This window comes from Echiichthys vipera (genome assembly GCF_963691815.1).
Source record: "Echiichthys vipera genome assembly, chromosome: 15".
Taxonomy (NCBI): domain Eukaryota; kingdom Metazoa; phylum Chordata; class Actinopteri; order Perciformes; family Trachinidae; genus Echiichthys; species Echiichthys vipera.
The window spans coordinates 2,864,229-2,888,409 of record NC_139840.1 but is presented as its reverse complement, the minus strand read 5'-3'; the positions used below and the strand labels follow the sequence as shown (position 1 = coordinate 2,888,409).

General features: G+C 43.9%; 2 protein-coding genes across 2 annotated transcripts; one reads left to right on the top strand and one right to left on the bottom strand.

Moving 5' to 3' along the window:
- Nucleotides 1-11,941: 11,941 nt before the first annotated feature.
- On the top strand, nt 11,942-15,052 carry ankrd45 (ankyrin repeat domain 45; the record flags this gene model as incomplete). Its single annotated transcript, XM_083928566.1, has 5 exons — nt 11,942-12,170; nt 13,272-13,439; nt 13,522-13,607; nt 14,086-14,219; nt 14,890-15,052. 5 exons carry the CDS (start codon nt 11,942-11,944, stop codon nt 15,050-15,052), a joined length of 780 nt encoding a protein of 259 aa, XP_083784692.1.
- Nucleotides 14,412-23,421, bottom strand: bpnt2 (3'(2'), 5'-bisphosphate nucleotidase 2). The gene is made up of 8 exons (XM_083928718.1): nt 22,987-23,421; nt 21,791-21,866; nt 19,953-20,099; nt 19,574-19,733; nt 18,511-18,606; nt 18,137-18,298; nt 17,286-17,420; nt 14,412-16,770 (listed from the first exon to the last, which is right to left on the bottom strand). Exons 1-8 carry the CDS (start codon nt 23,103-23,105, stop codon nt 16,628-16,630), a joined length of 1,038 nt encoding a protein of 345 aa, XP_083784844.1. The 5' UTR covers nt 23,106-23,421; the 3' UTR covers nt 14,412-16,627.
- Between the last annotated feature and the right edge of the window lie 760 nt (nt 23,422-24,181).

The following is a 24,181-nucleotide window of genomic DNA, read 5'->3' as shown; positions in this document are numbered from 1 at the left end:
CAGGCTGGGTCGAAACCGGGAGATCAGGCAGAGTAAGAACAATCTGGCAATGAGTGAGTGTGGAGTTGGGGTTTAAATGCAGCCAGAGCAGAGAGCACAGGTGAGTGGAGTTGGCTTGATTAGGGGGGGGGGGGGGGGTGGGTGTGTCTGATTGGCAGATTGAAGCAGGTGCAGAGTGTGAAGCAGAGAGGAACTGTGACACAGATGGGGAACAGTATAGACAGTATAAACAGATGGGGAACAGTATAGACAGTATAAACAGATGGGGAACAGTATAAACAGATGGGGAACAGTATAAACAGTATAAACAGATGGGGAACAGTATAGACAGTATAAACAGATGGGGAACAGTATGAACAGATGTGGAACAGTATAAACAGATGGGGAACAGTATAGACAGTATAAACAGATGGGGAACAGTATAAACAGTATAAACAGATGGGGAACAGTATGAACAGTATAAACAGATGGGGAACAGTATGAACAGATGGGGAACAGTATAGACAGTATAAATAGATGGGGAACAGTATGAACAGTATAAACAGATGGGGAACAGTATGAACAGATGGGGAACAGTATAGACAGTATAAACAGATGGGGAACAGTATGAACAGATGGGGAACAGTATGAACAGTATAAACAGATGGGGAACAGTATAAACAGATGGGGAACAGTATAAACAGTATAAACAGATGGGGAACAGTATGAACAGTATAAACAGATGGGGAACAGTATGAACAGATGGGGAACAGTATAGACAGTATAAATAGATGGGGAACAGTATAGACAGTATAAACAGATGGGGAACAGTATAGACAGTATAAACAGATGGGGAACAGTATAAACAGTATAAACAGATGGGGAACAGTATGAACAGATGGGGAACAGTATAGACAGTATAAACAGATGGGGAACAGTATAAACAGATGGAGAACAGTATAAACAGATGGGGAACAGTATAAACAGATATATATATATATATATATATGAATACAGTGGCCACAACCTAGAGTTTTGGCGGTGGTATCGGCTGCTTTTAAAACGTCCAGTAACATAAAAAGGGCACACTGGTATTCATAGTGATAAAATAAGGTAACTTTGAGTTACGTACAGTTGTAGTTATAAACCGTGTCGCTGTAAGTAGCATATGAACCGTTGCTACCACCGCTAATAACGTATACGTTTATTCAGAGACGTTAACCGAAGGAGAAAAGCTCCTTGTCCTATATCAAATGAATACATTAAGTGTACACATCACTCACCTTGTGGTATCCACATCTGCAGGGTATGTCCTTGCCGAAAATGTCTCGGTGTCGGACGGGAACGTTGAATGCCGGCGTTAGCGGGCAGTCGTCGATGACTTTAATCGCCGTCTTCCACTTCTTCGCTCCCGGCTTCTTACCTGTTGTGAACCGTTAAGGCCCCTGGGCATACTGGAACATAATTCCTGCCCAGTACGAGTCCGGTTGACCTGTCTTAGTCATTTTTTTAGCGAGAACGATACTGCGGTTTGAAAAACAACATGCCGCGGCCCTAACTTGAACGTTGGCTTTCCCCGCCCCTTTCCCCGCCCCCTCCTTTTCCCCCGTCTTTGCCCCGTCTCTTTGCCCCTGCTTTGCCCTGTGTCTTTGCCCCATGTCTTCGCCCCGCCCCCTTTGTCCCCAGTTGCTAGGAACGGGGTCGCTAAAGTGTTCGGACGTGTGTGGGATGTGTTCGGACGTGTGTGGAGCTGTTATGAAGGCGATAGGACATAGTTAGGACCTGTGAGGACCGCGGAGGCAGTCCAGTTGCTGGAGGTGACACCATAAGATGGGGCAAAAGGGACTGCTTGGGGGGGAGGGAAAAAGAAGAGGGGAGGGGGAAGAGGGGGGAGAGAGAGGAGAGGAGAGAGAGGGAGAGAAGAGAGAGCGAGAGAGAAGAGGGAGGAGAGAGAGAGAGAGAGAGAGAGAGAGAGAGAGAGGGAGGAGAGAGAGAGAGATAATCATATACAATACATCTTTGTCCTATACCACGCGTGTTTTTCTTAGAAATAAAACATTGAGGGGTTGTTTCTCAGTGGCTTTTTATTGTTGAAATAACAACAGTGATAATAGACTCATGACTCATGACACAGCTCCGCTAAGTATGCAGGTGCATGCCGGGAAATGACGTTTAAAAAGGGTCATATACGCTGTGATATTGCCACTAAAACCTGTTTTAATGTCACACAAAGCTCATTGTATATTTTAATAAAGATTGAATTCCGATCCCAGTCACTTTAAATACCCTATTTGTTGTTTCTGATAACATGTAACAGTTAATAGTGTACTGCCTCGTCATTAACGTTACTGCCTAACTAACGTAAGGTAAATAACGTCAGCAAATAACTTTCCTGTAATGTGACATTGTGTAGATTTATTTTGTAAGTCAGTCATCACTTAATCCCCACCTCACATCACCACAGACCATGTTTGATCTTATAACAGTTGTTAACAACAGTGATAATACACAAAATAATAAAAGTCAATATGTTTCTCTTTGGCGTTTTATTGTTGGAATAACAACAGTGATAATACACAAAATAATACAAGTAAATATGTTTTTCAGTGGCTTTTTATTGTTGAAATAACAACAGTGATAATAGACTCATGACTCATGACACAGCTCCGCTAATTATGCAGGAAATGACGTTTCAAAAGGGTCATATACGCTGTGATTTTGCCACTAAAACATGTTTTAATGTCACACAAAGCTCATTTTATATTTTAATAAAGATTGAATTCCGATCCCACTCACTTTAAATACCCTATTTGTTGTTTCTGATAACATGTAACAGTTAATAGTGTACTGCCTCGTCATTAACGTTACTGCCTAACTAACGTAAGGTAAATAACGTCAGCAAATAACTTTCCTGTAATGTGACACTGTGTAGATTTATTTTGTAAGTCAGTCATCACTTAATCCCCACCTCACATCACCACAGACCATGTTTGATCTTATAACAGTTGTTAACAACAGTGATAATACACAAAATAATACAAGTAAATATGTTTTTCAGTGGCTTTTTATTGTTGAAATAACAACAGTGATAATACACAACATTATACAAGTAAATATGTTTTTCAGTGGCTTTTTATTGTTGGAATAACAACAGTGATAATACAGTGATAAAATAATAAAAGTAAATATGTTTTTCAGTGGCTTTTTATTGTTGGAATAACAACAGTGATAAAATAATAAAAGTAAATATGTTTCTAAGTGGCTTTTTATTGTTGGAATAACAACAGTGATAATACAGTCATAAAATAATAAAAGTAAATATGTTTCTAAGTGGCTTTTTATTGTTGGAATAACAACAGTGATAATACAGTCATAAAATAATAAAAGTAAATATGTTGTATGTATGTATAAAGTTATATAGAAAATAATAAAATGCTTTTAACAGTACTACAATATAATAGTTATCAGGTTGTGCAATAGCTGTACATTATAGATTAATAGCTGTATAATATAGTTTAATAATGTAGTATAGCAGTTTAATAAAATAGTTCAATAGTTGCATTAGTTTAACAGTGTAAAAGTTGTATAATGAAGTGCAATGGTGTGATTGTATAACTGTACAATAAAGTTTATAAAACATTTGCCAAAAAAACAAAAACTTTTGAAAAATTCAGTTAAATAACACTCAAACAATATTAAAACATGTATAGAAAAAAAATTGCTACTAGTGCTTGGCAGTGTTCTTTAAACAGACTTCCACTACTTATTGAGAGTGTCTTTCCATTCTGCTACAGTCTGTCCAGACGCTGGACAGTACCACTTCCCCTTTACCTGTGTATGACCAGTGCTCTTATTTTTAGACTGTCCACATGTTTTGCACTGGTAATGGTAATCTTCTTTGCGCAGACGTTTTTTTGGTGGCTCTCCTCTTGCCATACGCTCCTGGTCTTCAAGGGCTGCCTTTTGCAGTCTCCATTTTCGATGCCGACTTAAGTTGCCGGCAGACAGCTCTGATGTGGCTGCTTGTGGAGGTAGATAGGAGGCTGGAGGGTAGAATGGGTGTGGAGGAGTTGGTGGTGGCTGCCAGGACCAGGCAGGTGATGGGGCCGGAGGTGGGTTGCCCTGTGCAAATGTGGGCCAGTAAGGTGATGGGGCCGGAGGTGGGTTTCCCTGTGCAAATGGGGGCCAGGCAGGTGATGGGGCCGGAGGTGGGTAACCCTGCTGGTATTCAGAAGAACCAGGAGGACAGTAGTGTTCTATATCAGTTCTGACACTTCGGCGCTGACGTATAACTGCCTCGCCCTCCCGATTCTCTGGCTCCTGGAACTCTAGGACTTCATGTCCATGATGAACAGGTGAAGATGGAAGATCCCTAGCCTTTACCAGAGGATCTTTTGCTGCAGAGATGGTTTGGGGAAGCAGGGTTCCTTGCAGCAATGAGTCCCGATTTGCCCTCTGCTGTCTTTCGTGCAACCTAAAAATATAATAATGTAAAATTAATTCAACATGTATCTTATCAAGTGCAGCTAGGTGAGTGTAAGTGATAGTTAATGTTGGCAGCCAAACATGTATCTCACCAAGCAGACACTGTGGTGTTGTTGAGGGTGACCAGCGACAAGTTAGTCTGTTCTTGTATCTGCCGGCTGTCCTCAAGCAGTTGTTTGATGTGAGTGTAGGAGAGCACTATGGACTGCGGTATTGGCAAGGTTCTACCCTTGGCATCTTGTGGCCGATTTCTGGCAAGCCTATACTGCTTCGAGAGCCTGATGCAGACACATTCTGACACTCTGTTCAGATCAGGTCTCTGTGCAGCCTGGCCATGGGTCATAAATAATCTGTAAAGGAAAAGAGGATGTAATCAGTATTAAACCACATACATTTCCAACACTGATCATTTGTTAAACATAGGTACTGTGTTACAGTATCATTCTTTTAGTATTTATAGTGTATCTGTTGCCAAAGAGTCTTATTAAGACATATAGAACATGACTCTGCTTCTGTGAAATACCACTGACTTTAACATTTGATAACGATTAATATGATAGATGTGTAGTACATAGTGTGTATATCTTCTACAGTGTTCACCTTTCAGATGCTTGTTGACCAGGGGCAGAGCCGCTTCTTTTTCTGGAAGCCCTCCATGACCCTGTCAAGGTAGTCTTCTTTGACGGCATCTTGTCCATTGGGCAAAGGAAAGAATACAGCCGCACAATATCAGTAGCCTCTCTTGTTGAGAGTGCTGTTATTGTGAAGTTGAGGTTGAGCAGGTAGTCAGCTAAGGTTTCCACTTTCTCCCATCCTGGAACACCTCTTGTGTCACATCGCTCCTCCTGAAAAGAATTAGAACAGATACATTTTTATTGGTCATATCAATTTTGAGCCCACAGAGGCAAATTGTAATATCGGGGCAAAAATAGTTTACACTTTAGCTGTCTTACGTCTGCAGGGCTGCTCTGTGTAGGGGAGGCTGACGGCGGTCTTTCAGCTGAGCTGCTCGGTGTAGCAGGCGCTGATGGCAGCCACCAGGTATTGGCTGACATGTCGGGACTTTGGCACACACCTCGGTCAAAATTGGGCTCCTGGAAATGAGGAGAAAACAGCAAAAAAGGATCACTTTATTATTTAGTCCTTTTATTTCACCTATATGTATTTCAGGCTGGATTGAGTGTCCTTCTCAGAGACCTGATCAGAACAAATAGACTGGTAGGATATTGAAATAAGCAAACAAAAAAGACTTCGACCTAACCTCTGTGTAGAGGCAAATTCAAATCAAAACAACTGTCACAGCTTGTAAAAACATTATTTTGATTGGAAGGATAAAAATTACCCAAATAAATTGACACAGCCGTTTGTCACGGAACTTATCTTGAGAGCTCAAAGAATCGCACACTAATTTCAATAACTTTGCTGTATATTAATGTTTTAATGACAGATGATCATGAAGTGGATGATTACCTGAGGTGTGTCAGCTTTGGCACTTATCGTGTGGAAAAGCAACTCATCCTCCTGATCTTCTACCTGCAGGTCAGGCAAGATGTCCCCCAGTTCTTCATGCTGTTGAATACTGAGCAGGTCGCCTCTGTCTGACTGTGACAGCAAGTATTCAACAGCAATCGGCTCACCTGTTGGAGGGAGGGGGGGACAGCATTTTGAATTCACAAGAATAGAAATATCTACTCTAATGGTATGAGTGAAATGTGAACATTTGACTAAATTTGCAGTTGTAAGGACAAGTGTCTTACCAGTCGGTCTCCCGGGGGGAACAAACTCTGGTAATAGAGCACAGCCAAGGACTCTGTTGCTAAGGGCATTCAGGTTGGACATGAGACGGACATCATACATCCTCGTCTGGGATGCCCCTCTCATATCCAAAGCTTCATGCGCGCGGTCGACATTCCAGCGTGATGTGTCCTCGAGGATGCACATCTGGGAAAGTAATGAAATGGAAAATGTCCAGCCTCACACGTGTCTTCCACGGCCGAAACCACTCAAGTACTTGGGGTAAACCTGCACAAATGAAAAACAAAGCAATGATATGATGGAAGGAAAGGCATGGCAACTACACAGACAAGAGTGAACCGAACTTAAATAGACTCAGACAGGGGAGACAACAAGACACAGGTAAAACACTGTAGGGCAGGGCCAATAATCAAACAAGAGACAGCACATGGGAACACATAAGACAAGATACTACCAAAATAAAACACAAAATGTTTTTATACACTGTGGGATGTAATTGTGCTGTGTTTTACTCTTAGTTGTAATGCATAATTAAAATCCTGCACTAGAAGGTTTTCTATAAATGTCAATAGAGTAATACAATTGTACTGGAAAAGTCACACACCTTTCTCACTGCAACAGTCCCTGTCAACATAGATGACCTGTGGCTCTGACTCCCCTGCGTCCTCAGCGCTTGACAATACCCTGACACAGGTTGTCGAGTGCAGGTCCTTCACCAGTGGTGAGAACGCAGTTTAGGACCTGCCCACACTCATTGCTCACATTGGTCATACATGTGGCAGTGTCAGCTATGCCGCCAGCCACACTCCACTCTCTGTCAGCAGGCTTAATGACTGTAATAAACTCCTTCGGCAGAAAGCCAATCCAGTTTATCGCAGGTGGCCTCAGGTGAGTTATGGCAGGGGGCAGAGAAGGTGTGGGCTGCTGTGGAGCTGGAGCGTGGGCTTGTGTGGCTGCTGGGGATGGAGCACGGGCTTGTGTGGCTGCTGGGGATGGAGCGCGGGCTTGTGTGGCTGCTGGGGATGGAGCGCGGGCTTGTGTGGCTGCTGGGGATGGAGCGCGGGCTTGTGCAGGCTGCTGTGGAGCTGGTGGTGGGGAAGAATGGCCTTCTTCTATGTGCTGCAGCAGCCCAAGTGCCCTACTAACTCTTTTTCCACACTGCTCACAGGTCTCTTTAGCATGGAAATCAGAAAGGTGTTCAGTGAACAGTTCCACCTCAACAAACTGGCCACAGAGAGAGCAGCGTATTTGCTCTGGGGCAGATTGTGGCATTTTCACAGCTCTGAGGTCGCTCCTGGTAGCGGGGGCTGATGGCGGTCCAACAGCAGAGCTGCTGCTCTGTGCTGGTGTTGATCCTGTAGATGTCCTTGTCTGTTAAAAAGAAAAAAGACAAGAAAACCTTATTAATAGGTCTAAAATACTATTTGAACCTTACTGTTCAACAACTGTGGAGCCACGTGTTTGGTAAGTACATATATATATATAAACAGATGGGGAACAGTATAAACAGATGGGGAACAGTGTAAACAGATTGTAACGGGTTTGGTTGGGACCCAATAGCAGCACAAATACAGGCAGGTATCGTTGGTAACAAACTTTATCGGCTTTGGTGCAGGGAATAATCAGAGTCACGGCGCTGCAGGTAGCCACAGAGGAGACTGGAGTTACACTCACTCTGAAGAGCTGAACCAGGTAACCACCAGTTAGCCACAGGAGCCGACAGGCAGAATCCAGAAGGGGACAGGCGAGGATCGGGGTCAGGGACGGAAGGCTGAGGTGGTTTCCAGGCGATCGGTCAGGCAGGATAGTCAGAGGCAGGCTGGGTCGAAACCGGGAGATCAGGCAGAGTAAGAACAATCTGGCAATGAGTGAGTGTGGAGTTGGGGTTTAAATGCAGCCAGAGCAGAGAGCACAGGTGAGTGGAGTTGGCTTGATTAGGGGGGGGGGGGGGGGGTGGGTGTGTCTGATTGGCAGATTGAAGCAGGTGCAGAGTGTGAAGCAGAGAGGAACTGTGACACAGATGGGGAACAGTATAGACAGTATAAACAGATGGGGAACAGTATAGACAGTATAAACAGATGGGGAACAGTATAAACAGATGGGGAACAGTATAAACAGTATAAACAGATGGGGAACAGTATAGACAGTATAAACAGATGGGGAACAGTATGAACAGATGTGGAACAGTATAAACAGATGGGGAACAGTATAGACAGTATAAACAGATGGGGAACAGTATAAACAGTATAAACAGATGGGGAACAGTATGAACAGTATAAACAGATGGGGAACAGTATGAACAGATGGGGAACAGTATAGACAGTATAAATAGATGGGGAACAGTATGAACAGTATAAACAGATGGGGAACAGTATGAACAGATGGGGAACAGTATAGACAGTATAAACAGATGGGGAACAGTATGAACAGATGGGGAACAGTATGAACAGTATAAACAGATGGGGAACAGTATAAACAGATGGGGAACAGTATAAACAGTATAAACAGATGGGGAACAGTATGAACAGTATAAACAGATGGGGAACAGTATGAACAGATGGGGAACAGTATAGACAGTATAAATAGATGGGGAACAGTATAGACAGTATAAACAGATGGGGAACAGTATAGACAGTATAAACAGATGGGGAACAGTATAAACAGTATAAACAGATGGGGAACAGTATGAACAGATGGGGAACAGTATAGACAGTATAAACAGATGGGGAACAGTATAAACAGATGGAGAACAGTATAAACAGATGGGGAACAGTATAAACAGATATATATATATATATATATATGAATACAGTGGCCACAACCTAGAGTTTTGGCGGTGGTATCGGCTGCTTTTAAAACGTCCAGTAACATAAAAAGGGCACACTGGTATTCATAGTGATAAAATAAGGTAACTTTGAGTTACGTACAGTTGTAGTTATAAACCGTGTCGCTGTAAGTAGCATATGAACCGTTGCTACCACCGCTAATAACGTATACGTTTATTCAGAGACGTTAACCGAAGGAGAAAAGCTCCTTGTCCTATATCAAATGAATACATTAAGTGTACACATCACTCACCTTGTGGTATCCACATCTGCAGGGTATGTCCTTGCCGAAAATGTCTCGGTGTCGGACGGGAACGTTGAATGCCGGCGTTAGCGGGCAGTCGTCGATGACTTTAATCGCCGTCTTCCACTTCTTCGCTCCCGGCTTCTTACCTGTTGTGAACCGTTAAGGCCCCTGGGCATACTGGAACATAATTCCTGCCCAGTACGAGTCCGGTTGACCTGTCTTAGTCATTTTTTTAGCGAGAACGATACTGCGGTTTGAAAAACAACATGCCGCGGCCCTAACTTGAACGTTGGCTTTCCCCGCCCCTTTCCCCGCCCCCTCCTTTTCCCCCGTCTTTGCCCCGTCTCTTTGCCCCTGCTTTGCCCTGTGTCTTTGCCCCATGTCTTCGCCCCGCCCCCTTTGTCCCCAGTTGCTAGGAACGGGGTCGCTAAAGTGTTCGGACGTGTGTGGGATGTGTTCGGACGTGTGTGGAGCTGTTATGAAGGCGATAGGACATAGTTAGGACCTGTGAGGACCGCGGAGGCAGTCCAGTTGCTGGAGGTGACACCATAGAACCGTTGTGACGCCATGGTGCTGCGTTCACAGGTGATTGGTGTGCGTGGGAAATGTCAGGACTCGATAAATAGTCAAAATAACGAGATAAAACGTTAAAATTATGAATTATAAAGTCATTTTTATGATATAAAAAGGAATAAATTAGGTAAATGTCATGTTATGATCTACACAAATCGTAATGATGAGATAAAAGTCCAAAATTTGAGTAAAAAGTCCAAATTATAAGTAAAAAAATCAAAAGCTCGTCCGGGAGCTGCTCACACACGGAGCTCCGGTGGACCAGCAGACCGTCCGAGGTAACTGAGAAATCCTGACCGTCAGTGAACTACTCACGGCTCATTAAAAAGGCTAAATTATGAGTTAAAAAAGTCTAAATTATGAGTTAAAAAGTCTAAATTATGAGTTAAAAAGTCTAAATTATGAGTTAAAAAGTCTAAATTATGAGTTAAAAAGTCTAAATTATGAGTTATGAAGTCTAAATTATGAGTTAAAAAGTCTAAATTATGAGTTAAAAAGTCTAAATTATGAGTTAAAAAGTCTAAATTATGAGTTGAAAGTCTAAATTATGAGTTAAAAAGTCTAAATTATGAGTTAAAAGTCTAAATTATGAGTTAAAAAGTCTAAATTAAGAGTTAAAAAGTCTAAATTAAGAGTTAAAAAGTCTAAATTATGAGTTAAAAAGTCTAAATTATGAGTTAAAAAGTCTAAATTATGAGTTAAAAGTCTAAATTATGAGTTAAAAAGTCTAAATTATGAGTTAAAGAGTCTAAATTATGAGTTAAAAAGTCTAAATTATTAGTTAAAAAGTCTAAATTATGAGTTAAAAGTCTAAATTATGAGTTAAAGGTCTAAATTATGAGTTAAAAAGTCTAAATTATGAGTTAAAGAGTCTAAATTATGAGTTTAAAAGTCTAAATTATGAGTTAAAAAGTCTAAATTATGAGTTAAAAGTCTAAATTATGAGTTAAAGGTCTAAATTATGAGTTAAAAAGTCTAAATTATGAGTTAAAAGTCTAAATTTTGATGGATGCACTTCCGCTTCCTCTTCTTCTTCTCTTGGTGTCATGGCGCGTTGTAGGCGGGTGTTACTATGGTTACTCAAAAGTTGAATACCGCCATCTGCTGTTCCGGAATAAGAAACCTGATATTTACTGTGTCTAGTTTACTTTACATCATTGGGTAAATAAAGTAAAAATTAAATAATAATATTAATTTAAATTAGAGGAAATGAGTTTAGTCCATGTATGAAAGTAATTTGTCAACATTACAACAACAGCTGAAAAAAGCCAGGTCCTACCGAGATTTGAACTCGGATCGCTGGATTCAGAGTCCAGAGTGCTAACCATTACACCATAGAACCGATGTGACGCCACGGTGCTGCGTTCACAGGTGATTCATGTGCGTGGGATATGTCAGGACTGCACCAAAGTCTTTAAAGATGATTATGAAATTAAAACTATAAACTGACGAACTGTTGAAAGATTAACATGAGTGTTTAAAACAGAGACATAGCTTAAGTTAAACCACATAAAGTTAAAATGCCATAAGGTTGAGTTCACAGTCGATAAACAGTCAAAATTATGAGATAAAATGTCTTAACAACGAGATAAAACGTTAAAACTATGAATTGTAAAGTCATTTTTATGATATAAAAGAAATAAGAATTTATTAAATGTTATGTTATAATCCAAGCAAATCGTAATTATGAGTTCAAAAGTCGAAATATTGAATAAAAAGTCAAAATTATGAATTAAAAAGTCAAAATTATGCACATGAATGTTGGTGTTGAATGATTAATTTTACAACCTAAAATAATAAAATAAAAGGGGTAGCAAAAAATAAAATCGGTACTTTTATTTTGAAATTCTGTCACAGAAGAACGTGATGGTGTTAAAGTCTTCATAAAATAATTATAATAAAATTTAACAAGTCTAAATAAGTTTCTCTCATTATGTTCTTACCAAAGCACTTCACTTGTAAAATAAAAATAATTAAAAAATACAATTTAAAGCCGATGAGAACAGTTCCTATGGCAACAGGTGACGCCGCCGTAACCATGGAAACAGTGTGTGCTTGGACCGGAAGTGTGCGCAGAATGACTTCGACACAGAGAGGGGTCCTCCAGTGTGTGTTATCCGGGGACTTGGAGGGGATTACGGAGCACCTGGACCGGGAGCAGGTCTCGGAGGAGGGGGACGTGTGCGGCCTGAAGGACGAGGCCGGGAGGACCGCCCTCATGACCGCCTGCATGCTGGGCAGGAGGAGCGCCATCGTCCGGGAGCTGCTCACACACGGAGCTCCGGTGGACCAGCAGACCGTCCGAGGTAGCTGAGAAATCCTGACCGTCAGTGAACTACTCACGGCTCATTCAGAAGGCTAAATTATTATATTATATTATTATAAAGGCTGAGTTAGGAGTTATAAAGTCTAAATTATGAGTTAAAAAGTTTAAGTTAGGAGTTATAAAGTCTGAATTATGAGTTAAAAAGTCTAAATTATGAGTTAAAAGTCTAATTTATGAGTTAAAAAGTCAAAATTATGAGTTAAAAGTATAATTTATGAGTTAAAAAGTCTAAATTATGAGTTAAAAGTCTAATTTATGAGTTAAAAAGTCAAAATTATGAGTTAAAAGTATAATTTATGAGTTAAAAAGTCTAAATTATGAGTTAAAAGTCTAAATTATGAGTTAAAAAGTCTAAATTATGAGTTAAAAAGTCAAAATATGAGTTAAAAAGTCTAAATTAAGAGTTAAAAGTCTAAATTATGAGTTAAAAAGTCTAAATTACGAGTTAAAAAGTCAAAATATGAGTTAAAAAAGCTAAATTATGAGTTAAAAAAGCTAAATTATGAGTTAAAAGTCTGAATTATGAGTTAAAAAGTCTGAATTATGAGTTAAAAAGTCTCAATTATGAGTTAAAAAGTCTGAATTATGAGTTAAAAAGTCTAAATTATGAGTTAAAAAGTCTAAATTATGAGTCAAAAGTCATAATTAGGAGCCCAAATGTCACGTTATGATCTATGAATGAATAAATGAATTTATTTCGGTAAATGCCCCGACCCCCTTTACCTTTAAAATGATGACATCACTAACACCTCAGGACCCCTGACCCCTTTACCTTTAAAGTGATGACATCACTAACACCTCAGGACCCCTGACCCCCTTTAACTTTAAAATGATGACATCACTAACACCTCAGGACCCCTGACCCCCTTTACCTTTAAAATGATGACATCACTAACACCTCAGGACCCCTGACCCCCTTTACCTTTAAAATGATGACATCACTAACACCTCAGGACCCCTGACCCCCTTTACCTTTAAAATGATGACATCACTAACACCTCAGGACCCCTGACCCCCTTTACCTTTAAAATGATGACATCACTAACACCTCAGGACCCCTGACCCCCTCTGTTGTCCGCAGGTTACTCGCCCCTGCACCTCGCGGCCTGCTGGGGGCACCTGGACACCGTCAGGACCCTGGTCGAACTGGGGGCTGACACTCAGACCAGGACCTTCAGGGGGGACCGGCCCGTGGACCTGGCCAGGACCTACTCCAGGACGGACTGTGCCGACTGCCTCGCCCTGGCCGGTGTGTGTGCAGCTTGTGTTATTAAGACATTATTATTATTATTATTATTATTAAGCTTTAATGTTTCTGTCTCTCTGTGCAGAAGCCAAACTGGACCTGGTGTCGTACGTAGACTCCGTCAAAGCCCTCGTCTCCGACCAGGACCAGAACCTCACCAAGGAGGAAAAGGTGACGCTTTAAAGAACACGCGGGTTATTCTCATGCTCTGTCATGTCTTATAGGTTTTATGAGTTAAAACGATGATAAACAGTCACAATTATGAGTTAAAAGTCTAAATTATGAGTTAAAAAGTAAAAATTATGAGTTAAAAGTCTAAATTATGAGTTAAAAGTCTAAATTATGAGTTAAAAAGTCAGAATTCTGAGTTAAAAAGTCTAAATTATGAGTTAAAAAGTCTAAATTATGAGATAAAAAGTCAAAATCTTGAGTAAAAAATTCCAAATTACATGTTAAGTCAAAATTAGGTGTTTTTAAAGTACATTTTTGTTAAAAAAGTCAAAATTAGATTAAAAATTTAATGAGTTAAAGTAAAAAGTCTAAAGTCTGAGATAAAAATTAAATTCTTCAGCTCTGTTTTGTCTCATAAGTTCATGAATTATCACTGAAGATGCATATTTCTCACTGAACATGTTCCTCCTGCTCACAGAGCCTCTGCACACGTGCGTGCTCCGCAGCCTGGGACTGGGTCCAGGGCGTCCACTGTTCCACCGTGTCAGACGTCACGGCCCGGAGACGAGACCTGGAGGAGGCGCTGCAGCCGGTCCTCAGCAGGATCCACACGTGATTATTAATATTATTAAAAAGGCATAACTGTGAGATACACACGTGATTATTAATATTATTAAAAAGGCATAATTAAGAGATAAACATATCACGTAAAACCTGCGGAGTTGCCCTTTAATCATGATCACACACGCGCACACACACACACACACACACACGCACACACACAGTAAAAACAACGTGGTTAAGTCACCGTAAATCCATTTTAATTGCTATTGCAGCACTTTCCCCTTATGCATATCAACCACCGTAACCATAGCAACACCCACATCAACATCAACCCGGTGGAGTGGACGCCGTCGTCCTCGGACGAGCGTCGTCTTGTGCAGAACAAAGGCACTCGGAGTTCTTCTGTCTCTTCTGTTTACACGCTGGATCAGTTACACACCGACACACACACGCAACATTTAACAGTCACCAGCTCAGATTTCATTTGTGGCGTCCGTTTAAAACTTAAGAGTCCGTCTGCGGTCTCACAGGACACGCCCACTTTACCACCAAACCCTCCCCTGAAATCACTTCCTGGGTTCAAATTCCCATTTTTACCCGAAACCACGCACGTGCACGTCCAACAAAACACGCCCAGTACCGAGGGAACGGTTCTGTTTGGACAGTGTGAGACACGTTATTGGACATGGGTTTTGTTTGTGTACATGGTTCTCAGCAGGGGCGACCGCGCCGCTGCGCCGGTCTGGGAGCGTCGGTCGAGCCCCCTCACCGACAAACGCAACAGTCTGACCGGCACCGCTCATGATGCGTTCGAGTCCTTCGGGCGTATTTACAGGATGATGAGGAAGGTAAAGACGTGGCACACCCGCGTGTTCGTTTGAAGATGTTGGGACTTCCATCGTGCAGCCGTGCGCTCACCGCCGCCCACGCAGAACGCCCCGGGCGGCTTCCGTAGCGTGCACTGTGTGTGTGTGTGTGTGTGTGTGTGTGTGTGTGTGTGAACGTGTGTGTGAACGTGTGTGTAACAGGAGAGTAATCACAACACGCACACACACCTGGGAACAAACCTGCTCCTTTGAGCGTTTACAGCTGATTTAACTGTGACTAAAAACATCATTTCTGACCTTTTCTGCTGCGTCACAGTTACGCTAAATGACCAACTCAGTAAATAATAATAACAATAATAATAATAATAATAATAGTCCAAAGTTAATTTACTATTGTTTTGTTTGACTAATTCAGAGGATTTGAGCATTTGTGGTTATTGTCTAAAAACATGTTTCTGGGTTTATTTCATATTTAAGCAAATGTTAAATTAATGACCTGCATCTACAGGTGAGGCCCTCGATGCTTCTTATGACTTTATTTTGCTCATTTTATTCTAAATTAAGTGTTTTTTTGTTTCGGCGTTGACTTCTGCATCAGTGGAACGACAAATACACGTGAGTTTGATTTCCTTTCTCTCCGGTTTGAATCAAGTGCGACGTTTTTTACGGAGATCTGTTTCGTTTTTTGTGGATTTGTCGTTTCTTTCTTAAATCTTACATCATTAAATATTTATTTGACCCAAACCAGAGCTGTGTGTGTGTGTGTGTGTGTGTGTGTGTGTGTGTGTGTGTGTGTGTGCGTGTGTGTGTGTGTGTGTGTATTCCTGTGTTTAACAAAGGTTCATTAGCGTGAGATCATCTCTCCCTGTGACGGTCTGTGCATTTATTTTGCGTAATTCTTCGCGCGGTGAACTCGTCGGGGTCGCTGGGCCGACTGTGGCCGGTTGGAGCATTTCTGGGACCCGTGTGGAGTTAATGAAAGTAAATAAAAGTGCCGTGTGTTCTCGCTGAGCTGACGCCCGATGGTGGCCGCGCTCGCCGTCGATCCAAAGCTGCTTCGTCTCTGCGACGACTCGGACGACGCCGCAGAAGCCGCGGACTCACACGCAAGTGAACGCGGGGTTTGGTGATGAAACGGGAGTTCAGACCCACTGTTTCTTGTCAGGGTGAGTTTCGCTGACTGACCTCGGCGGCTCAGTTGCCCGTCCGGAGAACGCGGCGGCGCTCCTTACTCTTGTGTTTTCACTGGAACCTCGTGTGATGAAGACGATTAAAGTCACTCCAGAAGGTGCTGCGGGAAAGTTCAGCGTTGTGCTTCTCCTCAGTTTAACATTTCACATTAGAGTCATAGTCCAGTGTGTGTGTGTGTGTGTGTGTGTGTGCGTGTGTGCGTGTGTGTGTGTGTGTGGAGAGGGAGGAGTACCGTCTCTCCTCAGCTGCGAGTGTGTATGCGTGTGTGTGCATGCACGGGAGTTCAGAGCCATTGTAGTTGTCCAGTGGCAGCCATGTTGGCTCCACGCGGGCCCAGTTACGTCTGCAGCCGACTCTCAGCTGCAGAAAAAAAGGGTCCGCAGCAGCGTCTTTAAAGCCCCGCCTGAGCCGAACCGCCAATGGCTCCGTGTTTGCGTCTCAGTTCTTCTCCAGGTCCAAGCTCGGGAGTTTCTCCAGTAAAGCCTTGTGGTCCACGCCGACGCTGGCCGCCAGTCCTCCTTTGTTGACCGGCTCGCCGCTGTAGTCGATGTCCTCTCCCTTCAGCGTCGTCATGTGGCCTCCTGTTAAATACAACACAGTTTCGTTTGTAACCTCCTTTGAATTAGAATCGATGTGTTTAAGTCAAACTGTGACGAACGGACTGATGCTGAAGTTAAAGTTAATGCAAATGGGCGGAACCGATGTGCCCGCTGAGTTCCACCCGGGGCTTTAAAAAGGACGCACACAGCAGCAGAAGGAAGGAACGACTGAAGCTGACTCGCAGCAGCGTGAACAGTTTAACTCAAGAGACCGTCTTGGAACAGTGGGAAGAATGTGATTTAGTTTCTGTGCAGTTTGAATGAAGTGTGCTGTTATAGTTTACGGTGAGCCGTGAGTTTGCTGTTTCTTTTCAAACCTCACTTTGGGAACAAAGGACTTATGTGAACCAAAGCAGAGTTGGTGATGTGTTGGAACACTGGAAAGATGATTAGCTTAGCTTTAGCCACACGGTCGGCAGCGAGAGACTGTGTTTAACCCTTTAATGTCTGGACGTGATGTTTGAAATGTAGCCCAGTGAAGAGAACGGAGCGGTTACCCAGAGCGTTGAGTAGAGCTGCACCGGCGCAGATGTCCCATTTCTTAATGAAGGTGACGTGGACGTAAACGTCTGCCTGGTCCATCGGAGCGGCTCCACTCAAAGGCATCTCCAACAGAGCCAGGACTTTATATCCTGAGAGGAGGAGGAGGAGGAGGGGGAGGAGGAGGAGGAAGAGGAAGAGGAAGAGGAAGGAGGAGGAGATGGGGGGGGGGGGGGGAGGAGGAGGAGGAGGAAGAGGAAGGGGAAGAAGAGGAGGAGGAGATGGGGGGGGGGGAGAGGAAGGGGAAGAAGAGGAGGAGGAGGAGATGGGGGGGAGGAGGAGGAGGAGGAGGAGGAAGAGAAGGAGGAGGAGGAAGAGGAGAAGGAGGAGGAGGAGGAAGAGGAGGAGGAGAAGAAGGAGGAGAATGAATAGGCAGAGGAAGAGGAGGAGGAGGAGGAGAAGAAGAAGGAGAAGAAGAAGGAGAAGGGGGAGAATGAGGAGGAAGCGGAGGAAGAGGAGGAGGAGAAGGAAGAGGAGGAGGAGGAAGAGGAGGAGGAGAATGAGAAGGAGGAGGAGGAGGAGAATGAGAAGGAGAAGGAGGAGGAGAAGAAGAAGAGATCAACACCACTATAATAATCATCCCTACTTTTATTAAAGGTGCTGCTGCTCACGGGGGAAGTGTTGGGTCTGTACAGGATGAATAAGTCGTAGATTGGTCTTTACTTCCTGTAAGGGCGCACTCACACTGTGCCTCCGTACCGTGCCCCAGGACGTGTCACGGCTAAAGTCTGGTTCCTTTGACCAGTGTGAGTGCAACCGTACCGCGTCTAGGAGCTGAAGACGAGATGGAACAGAAGTGTGGACTCACCGGCTCCGCCCGCTTCTATGATCGTCGTGCTGTTTCCAAACGCTTCCTGAATGAAACTTTTGACTTTTCCAGAGTGGGATCGTGACACGATGGCCTTGGGAGGGCTGACGCTGTAGGAGGACCGGGGTCGCATGTTCGACCCCTGACCCACAATCGCCCAGGCTGAGGGGGAGACGAGAGAAGGGAAGAAGTTCACGTTATTTTACAGAACATCTGAACCATCAAAGCTCTAAACGGTGACGCGGCAGAGCTCTGCACCAATCAACGCTTTCAACAAAAACTCGAAAAGTTCAGCGATCGTCACAAAAAGATGGCACTAAAGTAAAGTGATGCTGTTAGCGCACACACACACACACACACACACACAGACTTACCGGTGAAGTCAGTGAACGGCTGGTGGATGACCCCGATGAGCGGCTTCCCGTCTACAGCCACGCACACCATCGTGGTCACAAACTTCACCAGGTTCTCTACGGAGCGAGGGATGAGCGGATGGAGAGAAAGGGAGTGTCAGCGTGTCTCGAACAGCAGGAATCCTCATGGAGGTTTCGTTGGAGAAGAAAGGTAATTATCAAACCATTTTGATTCCTATTATCACTGAATGTAAGATGCTAATGTTGGCCTTTGTCGGAAGCTAACATTAGCACTAGCGGGCTAGCGCTAGCCTGCTAGCCTTACCTAGCACAGACTACCAGCAATTGATCACACTGTAGTTTAGATGAATGATCCATTTGTGTCTTTACAGAGAGCGTTCGGTGACACTGCCGTTACACCGGACGTTCAGAGTTTGTTAATAGTTCTTAACGGTCTTTAATCGTTGTGCGTAACTGTGAATACACATTTTTATAAAATGTAACTTCATGTGTCTCTCTGCTGATTAAGCGCACTAAACTAAAGAAGACAGTTCTCTTTAGAAAACTTCAAAAAAACAACAATAAAATTCTAAAGTCACAACATTTTTTAACTCGTGCAAGAATTGTGGGGAAGGTTCAAGTGCAGCAGAGAGTCGGTGCCTCAGGAACTGGTTTTCCTGACAGAGCCGGTTCTTCAGCTGTGGGAACAGGAAGAACCGGCCCCTCAAAGTGTCTTGGTCTCAAACGAGTATCTGAGACGTGAGAGAGCCGGAGTAAAATGCAAAACAATGCTCTGATATGGAAAATTTATTTTCCTGATTGAAGCAGAAGAGAGTTCCAGTCGTTCTGGGTCTCTGCAATCGACTGGTTTTTGTTTTGCCTCCTTAAGCTGCTACGGTGTGTGTGCGTGTGTGCGTGTGTGTGTGTGTGTGTGTGTGTGTGTGTGTGTGTGTGTGTGTGTGTGCGCGTGCGTGTGTTAAATTATTTCTGCACTTTAAGGATTGTACTGTAAATTTGGTTGCACTGGTACAATGACTCCTGATGTCTCCTGAGATAGTTTAAGGCGACACACACACACACACACCTGTGTATTCCTGCGTAGCGTCGAGCGGGTCGATCCACACGGTGACGCTGTCAGCGGGCACCTCCTTGCCCGCCTCGATCTTGTCGAGTATGTCGGCTGGGATGTTCCGGCTCCAGGCTGCAGCCTTGTCCACCGTGCTGTCGTGTTCCTCGCTGTTCACCTGAGACACACGCAGACACGAGTGTGAGTCCTGTGTCTTTACCCTATTTTTAACTCTAAAGCTTTCCCGTCTGACTCACAGCGTAGTTTGGGATTTTTGAGATTGGGATCATTCATCTAGAAACCAGTATTATAGTATACACACAACGACGCGTAGAGCACTGATGCACGTGCAGAAGGAAAGGACGTTGCACAGCAGCTCCGGCGCTTGGACACTCACCGTGACCTCAGGGAACGTGTTGCTGATGAGGTTGAACATCTTCCTGTGCGACTGCAGGTCGCCCATCGTCAGAAGCTCGCTCACCCCCTCCCTCGTCTTCCCCTTTGACTTCTCCATCAGACTGTTTTCCTCACGCACCTTCTTCACCTGGGGAAGAGACAAAAGAGCCCCGAGTGATGATCAGAGGTCCGAGTCCTTCACTGTGGCAGGGGCGTCCGGAGCCCCGACCAATAGTTACTGTACGTACGCACACACACACGCACACGCACACGCACACGCTTTACGCTGTAAAGGTCCCTGCACACGATACGCGCTAAAGACGCTTTGCTCGGCCGCAGCGGCGCACACCTCTCAGGTCTGCCGCTCTTAGAATTCAGAATAGTTGAACTTTCAAAAGCTCAACCAATGACATGGAAGCTTTGAGTGCAACGTTTACGTTTCCTAGGCAACCAGAGAGCGACATTTATCCATTTAAGCTAAAGTAAGTGAGATGGAGGAAAAACGTGTTGTGTGTCTGAGTTAGTGATAGAACGATACATCATCGGTCTATATTTGTGTTTTTGACGTGTATCGTATCGGCCGATGTGGGCGGCTGCGTGCGTCGATACTTTTTCCCTGTCCACATGCAGCTCCGCGCTGCTGGAGACGCCTTTTTAAAGTTCAATAAAAGTTCCTTTTTTCAAAAAATTGAGACTCGTAACATTTGTTATCGGCCCTAAAAAAAATCCATATTAGTCGACTCCTAGTTTCCTGAACTATTGAACGTTACTTTAAAGTCGCATCACGGCCTGGGAAGAAAACGTAAAAGCTTGAAAGTAGCGATCGACCGATACCTATCTTCTTTCATCAGCCTCAGACAATGACTGATACAGCCTGTTGATTTTCTTGATATTTGGAGCAGATTCTACTTTTTCTGCCTCAAGTTACGTCATAAAAACGACTTAATGATGAAAACAAATGTTACGAGTCTCAATTTAAATCAAAGGAACATTAATTGAACTTTAAAAAGACGTCTCCAGCAGCACGGAGCGGCCTGTGGACGCCGGTCTGTGTCAGAATGTTCTGGAGATATGCGTCTTGCGGAGAAATTGGGTCAATATTGACTTCAGTGGCTTCAGGGCTCGGGCGGATCCTGTGACAGGTGATCTAATAACACCTGCAGTTCAAAACGCTGCTTAAACAAAAGACAGGTTCAAGCTCCTTTAACTGTGAATTAGTTCTTGATAAACTTAACACCCAGTGTGTTTACACGCAGTTTAAAAACCGGATTATAATCGGGTTAAGGGCGTTAAGGGCGTACCCCGGTTTCTCAAACACCATGGAAACACGGTACCACGGGTAAAATCGGCGTTCTCATACCCCTGTTAACAGACCTAGAGAACTCCTTTAGTGACTGGAGTTAACCTACATGTTCGTCCACTCGGATTATTATCGGGTTTCTCGTCTGCGCATGTGCCGGAAAAAGAATAAATCAGGAAGCAACGCCGCAAAAACAACAAAAATAGAGCGTTACCTTTAAACCGAGGGAGGATTTCACCATAGCAACTAGCGTCACTACCAAGAAGAGCCGTTTCTGTTGTAATTCTGTATAAAAAGTCGTCCGTTTGTGATTCTGACAAAGGTGACCCCGTAAATGAAGCTGTATCCCGACCAGCTGTGTGTTGGCGGAGCTCCACCCACTGCACCGGAGGGGAGGTACTCCGTCATCTTCAACCCCTGCTCATGTAAACGTGGGGAACTTCAATAATCCGGTTATTCCCTTAAACCGGGGTGAGGCCGTTTCCGTGTTACTGACTCACTGAGATTCACTGAGCTGTGAAAAGAAAGGGTGGTTTTACCTCGGTGCCCCCCAGCACTGCAGCCTCCACGGACACGGCCAGCAGGTCCCTCAGATCCACGCTCTTCCTCTGTCCCCTGTCAGAGACCGAGCACACAACGAGAACGTTAGCGTCTACTTCCCTCACACCAAACCTGAGGACACCACATTAGCCTCATCGGTGAGGGATGAGGCTAATGTTGTACTGTATTCACTGTCTCACAGTCGGGCCGAGACCTCACAGACATCTGATGCCGTTTGGTACTTCACAGTTTCAGACTTCAATATTTAACGCAGCAGACACATTTCAATCTGTGCTTGTTTTGAGGTTCGAACACACAGCTGCGGGACTTGGTCGTCGAATAATGAGTGGTGGAGGAAGTCCTCAGATCCTTTACTGAGGTAAAAGCAACAATACCACACTCCCACTGTCCATTCGTACCGTGCCCAAACACGTTTTACGGGTAAAGTCTAGTTCGTGTGACCAATGTGAGTGCAACCGTACCGCGTCTAGTTGCGGTACACTTGCCGTCCACGGCCCGTCTGAGAGAGGTGGGCTTTAGTAAAGCACGTTTGCACATGTACGAGCACGAGCACGAGGCCTACGGCGGTTCTGAGGTCATTTCCTGTGCGCCTGTTGGGACGTAGAAAAAAGAAGGAGGGACCATGCGCGGACATTTCAAACAATGGCGGTGAAAGGTTCACGTTGGTGTGATGCGGAGGTGGAGTGTTTACTGCAGATTTGGTCGATGAAAAGATTCAAAAACAGTCGACAAGACGCACAAAAACTCTGAGGTCAACGGAAAGATCTGGAAACAAAGCCACGCATCGCCATGACGTCATCAATGCGTGTGACGTGTTACGGCGTGATGACGTATAGGCAGCAAGAAGCATTCCCCGAGGCCCAGGTAGTGTGAGTACAAACGGGCCTGGAGGGGGGGACAAGGACCCTAAAGCAACGGGGCACGGGACGGACGCACAGTGGGAGTGCGCCCTAATAATGTGGGGGGCCCAAACAAACAGCAGCCTGGGGGCCCCTGACCTCCTTAATCCGCCACTGTATGGGTCCATTCATTCAACGGTAGTATCGGATCAGTATCGGCTGATCAGCTACAACAAAAACAATAAACAATCATCAACACTGACGACCAGCTGGTGACAGTTACCGTAGCAACAGTGAAAGACAACATCATCATCATCATCATCATCATGTCTGACCTGAACGCAGCCAGCCGGTTGGTGATGACCCCCGCATACAGGTGGTAGATGACGCCGACTCCCAGGAGGCAGAACACGGCCACGCCGAGCGGTGACAGCCGGATACCCATCGGAGCCATAGTCCCGGATAAAAAAAAAACAACCTTTAAAGTTGGACGATAACGTGGAAGCAGCAACAGTGACCCGGTAACAGAGCCGACTGGAGAGATGACGCGAGAGCACGGTGAGATGACGTGGCTGTCAGCGTCACAATACAGACGTTAACCGCCCGTTTAACGTCACGCGACGAACAACCGAACCGTCGTTGGTGGCGGTGTTAGCGACATTCAGTCGGGGTTTTTGTCGCCGTTAACTCGGTGAAAGGACCCGGGAGATGAGTGCTGGTGTCGACGGTGAAACACGGGAACAATAACGTCTCTGTTCACTCATCTTTACTCTCCGACGTCCACAGCGGGGAGGTCAACGGCTGCTGCCTTCTCTACCGGGTTAGCATCGAGGCTAGTGGCAGGAGGCTCGGTCACCAAAACAAAAAAAATATTACAATTACGATTAAATGCGTATTTATAAATGTAGAAATAGTGACGTCACGTTAATTTAAATGTACAAAGACGGTAATATAAAGCAATGAATAATAAAAACAAAAATGTATTCTCGCTCTATGATGGTGCGGCAAACTGCGCATGCGTTATACCCCAAAGCTCAGACGTTTTATCTTTTGGTTACCCGGCCTCTTTCCACTAGCCTTGGTTACCGCCATCTTCTTCTCTTCAGCATAGCAACCAGCAATTTAGACCAGTAATTTATATTTATTTATTTATTATATATATAATATTTGTATCTATATCCCCTTGTCGAAAAAACAAACAAATACACTATAGCAAAAAATAATACAATTATTTTTAAAGTTATATTGTTTTTATTAATATTTTTCCACTTATATTATTTTTATGTCCGCTAACAAAACCAAATACCCAACGACAACCATGAAGGTAAGGTCCTGAAATATATATATATATATTTTTAATCTTGTCTTTATTTTGTGGGAACAAACCTTGTTAACTTATGTTAACAATATAGTTGTATTGTTGTATGACCTGATAATACACGTACTATATATTCATATTGTTTTGCTTCTGTAATGATATGATGTTGTAAAGAGGGGGCAGGGCTATATTAGCACTGATTTAAATACCCA